The 4,220-nt window shown below is 29.2% G+C and overlaps 1 protein-coding gene across 1 annotated transcript; it reads left to right on the forward strand.

Annotated features, from left to right (window-relative positions):
- The first annotated feature begins 2,991 nt into the window (after positions 1-2,991).
- Positions 2,992-3,950, forward strand: LOC105119644 (protein PXR1-like). The gene has a single exon (XM_011017810.1). The coding sequence runs from the start codon at positions 3,155-3,157 to the stop codon at positions 3,746-3,748; it is 594 nt and encodes a 197-aa protein (XP_011016112.1). The 5' UTR covers positions 2,992-3,154; the 3' UTR covers positions 3,749-3,950.
- The last annotated feature ends 270 nt before the right edge of the window (positions 3,951-4,220 follow it).

Consider the following 4,220-nt stretch of genomic DNA (forward strand, 5'->3'; position numbering starts at 1 on the left):
TAGTCTTTACATAGATGATTTGTCATTGATGAAAAGAGATTATACCTTAATATGATATATTTTAGATTTTTAAAAAACATTTATTTTATTTTAAAATATTTCTATTTATTGAAAATAATCATATTTTAGAAGGTGTTTTCATTAAAAAGCCACAAATTATATAATAAAATAATGGGTTAGAACTAATAATCATATTTTAGAAGGTGCTTTCATTAAAAAGCCACAAATTATATAATAAAATAATGGGTTAGAACTTATAAATTTTATTTATATTTAAATTTATTTTGAGTTTGTAGCTGATTATAATTCATTTTGTAGTTAGAAGTGGAGTGATTAGTAATTCAAATTATATTTTTATCAAGGTTTTATATCATTATTTTGCACTTGAAGTATCAATCACTCCTCAACTAAATCATGTTTTATAATAATAAGTCTGATATCATTAAATACATTTAATTTATGGTAAATATTTATTCTAAATACAGACTTATCACATAAATAAAATGATTAATTGATGAGTTGAAGTACTGAAATTGAAAGGACAAAAAGAGGGTGAAGCTTATAAAAGAGATGTTGGTCTAGTCCAAACTGAAACACTGTTTGGTAATTGGATCATAATTGAAACTGTAGAACTTGGATTTAGATCTACTTTATATGGATGGAAAGTTAAGACACAGGCCTACAACATTCATAAGAAGGCAAACTCAATTCTGCTGTTTGGAAGTCCAAATCTTAGCAACAATGAAGAAGTTCGAGTTTGTCCTATAGCCCAAATACTGTTCAGTTTTCAGCTTATATCTCAAGTTGTAGAAGTCCAAATGACCTTTTTTTTTTTTCTTCTAGAAAGCTAAGACAATTCCTTAGAACTTTCATGAGTAAGGTTGGTTCAAATTCTGACGTTATCAATGATGTTTTGTTTAGATAAAAAGATAAAGATTGTCACCAAGTCAAGATATGGCCACCCACTTAACAATTAGTTATCAAATCAATAATTTAAAATTTTGGTATATAAAAGGAGGTATTTATCATGCATTTAGGTATCTTGGTTTTCAGATCAAAATCATGCTCTTTATTTCTGTATATTTTTGTAATGTTTAAATTTTATTTCATGTTATATTTTTCATTAATATATTGTTTATGCTTTTCATTTCCTTTCCTTTATTTAGTTAACTTTTATTTTATTTATATTTTATCTTGTTTATTTATGTTTCTCTCTTTCTTTATGTTTAGCTAAGTTTATTATGTCAAGGTGAAAATGTTACATTAATGGTGTAAGAATAAGTATAGTGTAAACTTAACATGGACTTTAATATTTGATACTAACACATTTTGTATTGTTATCTTATTCACTTTTAATACTTTGCTTGTTAAATGGTCACTATAGATTTATCTTGTATAACCCTTGATACAACAAATACTTGATACTTTCATAGCATATACCATATGGTATAACCGATACCTGTTCTATGAAAGGAACTTGATTTGTTGTTAACATAAGTAATAATCATGAATGCCTAACAATATTTATAAGTATTAGCATTACTTGAATAAAATAACAAATGTAATCATGTTAACAATTTATAATCTGATTGGAACATCATTTGTGTGTAGTTTCCAGTTGAATAATAAGAGTTTATACTATACTTGTTTGAAATACTATTAGTGAATCCTTTAACATTAACATTTGTTTTTATCATTGTTTAATCTTCCATATCAAAGTTATCATCAACTTCCTTTTCTTCTTTATTATTACTATTACTATTATTAATACCACTATTGTTATTGTTATTTATAATTTATACAATTAATCTTTTTGTGGTTCAACCTTGATCTTGCCGGGTTATTTATTACTTCAACACTCTTGCACTTGGAAGCAAATATCCATCTTTTAATCATGTCATGGAGTTATTAAGGAGGTTTCTATATCTTTTTTTTTTTCATGTGTTTTTTAGGTGAAAAATAGGTTCAAAGTTGGGTTTTGGGATTCAAATTTCTTAGGTCCTAATTTTTTCGGTCATTGAATATGGTCAAAATTTATTTTAATAAAGTAAACATTATTTATCTAAATAAATGATGTATTATTTATTTATTTGTTTTTCTTTTAAAAGTAAGCAAACAATGTCATCTACTTGAGTTAAAAAAACACGCGGACTTGGATTTTTGAGTTCATGGGTGGATGTAGATTCTTATTTTTTTAGAATTAGGTCATGGGTTTCACCGTCTAAAAAGCTCAAGAGTTTAAACTTGATAATGTTTGCTTTTTTTTCCTTCTCTCTCTCTCCTAAATTAATTTTTTTTAACATTCTAAATTAAATTCTTTTTAAAATAAAACAATTACAATGATAGTTTAAAAATCACATGATGATACCTTGCATTTCAAATAAGAAAGTTCTAAGGTTTTAATAGTAATGTTGATAATTATTTTATATATAATTATATGTGAAACTAATATGTATATTTGCTTTTTAAAAAATCTCTCATAAATATTTAATGATACTTAAACAAATTTTTTTATTATAATTTTTTTAAATTAACTATTTCTTTATTTTTATATTCAATACTTTAAAATTATCAAAATATAATTTTTTATTTCTTTTCTATTTGAACTTATTTTTCAAAGTCTTTATCAAAAACCATACTATTAGTAAAATAATAATTATATATATTAAAAAAGAAACAAATAAACAAAAAAAAAAATTTAGCTAGAGAAAGTTTTTAAAAATATTTATAGAAAAAAATAGTTTAATCGAATTGACCACAACAATTTCTTAAAAATAATTAATTATAACTTTTTGAAACTTTTTCATGCAAAAAATGCATTGTTTCTTAATTTGTTATGAAAACAATTATGTTTTCATGTATTATATAAATTAACTTATGTACACATACCAAAATTTTATTTTATAATACAAATTTTAAAATTAAAGAAATAAAAATTAATAGCATAAAGACTACCGTGGGAATAACACCTTCCATGTTGTGGTATTTCGGACACCACCTAGAATTCGTTTCAGACAACCCGGTCCCATGAATAGCCAGACCCGAATCCGCCCCGTTTTATAAAATATCCAAACCCGTAACCTCCCCGGATAAAGTATAAAACCAAAACACACCACATTCTCTCATTAGGGTTTCAGAAAAAAAAACAGCAGCCATGGCTTGCACGATAGACTTACGCTTCCTTGACGAAGGCTTCGGCGGCAAGACGTACAAGCGTAAACGCGAACATGAAGCGCTTCAACTACTCACCACCGAAACCACAACCGCCGATGCATCGATGGAGATCGACGCACCACCGGCAAAGCGATCGGCAATACCTTCAACGGATAATCCAGACAAACCGGTAGCCGTGGGAAAGCCAACATACGATGGGGTCATCGCAGGGAAGGTGTCTGGACGGAAGTGGAAACAACCGAGGAAACAGAGAGCGTCGGCGAAGCAAGTGAGCAAGAAGGGCACGAGTTTCGAGGAGAGGCAGAAGGAGAAGGAGATAAAGAAAGCATACAGAGAGAGGAAGAATGAGTTGAAGGAGGAGATTAGGAAGAATAAGGTGGAGAAGAGGAAGATGAGAGAAGAGAGAGAGAAGAGGAAGCAGGAGAATATATTGAGGTCTGGTACTAAGTTGCAGAAGATCACTAACCCTAAAACTCTCAAGAAGATTGCTAAGTCTAAGGATAGGAAGTTGCTTAAGGTTGTTCCTGACGAGCTTGTTAACAAGAAGAAGAAGAATGCTAACAAGAACGATTAGGGTTATTTTTTTCTTCTGAGTTTTATGCTAGTCTTTTCCTGCTGTTTATGTTTTTATCTTATATTCAATGTAAGAATCTTTTTTTTTTTGTTTTTTCTGGAGAGTTTTGGTGTTCAAATCTAATGTGGGCATTCAATGAAAATGCTTATTGTATCCTAAAGATTTGGAAATGGCAACACAGTCAAATTCTTGCTTGCTTCAATGGTTTTCTTTAGGTTTTTTTACTGTGGATAACAATGCATAGAGAGTTGAGGATGACAGAATTCTGTATACAATTGAATTAACAATGTTTCCAGTCCTTAACAAAAGAGTGAGTGAGTGTAAAAGAAGGCAAGGTTTGAACCCATGCTGGCATTTTCTGGTTTAACAACATTACATGAGAAGAGAGTGAGCGAGAAGGCAGCATCAAGCACCCATTATGCAGGAAGGTCGATTCTTGGTTGGCAAACTCGGTGGGTTTCAATGGGGTCGG

The sequence above is a fragment of the Populus euphratica genome, unplaced genomic scaffold (assembly GCF_000495115.2).
Source record: "Populus euphratica unplaced genomic scaffold, PopEup_1.0 scaffold3270.1, whole genome shotgun sequence".
In the NCBI taxonomy this organism is placed as follows: Eukaryota; Viridiplantae; Streptophyta; class Magnoliopsida; order Malpighiales; family Salicaceae; genus Populus; species Populus euphratica.

Excerpts from the sequence above, each read along its gene's own strand:
- LOC105119644 (XM_011017810.1), top strand. The coding sequence starts at position 3,155 with ATGGCTTGCACGATAGACTTACGCTTCCTTGACGAAGGCTTCGGCGGC.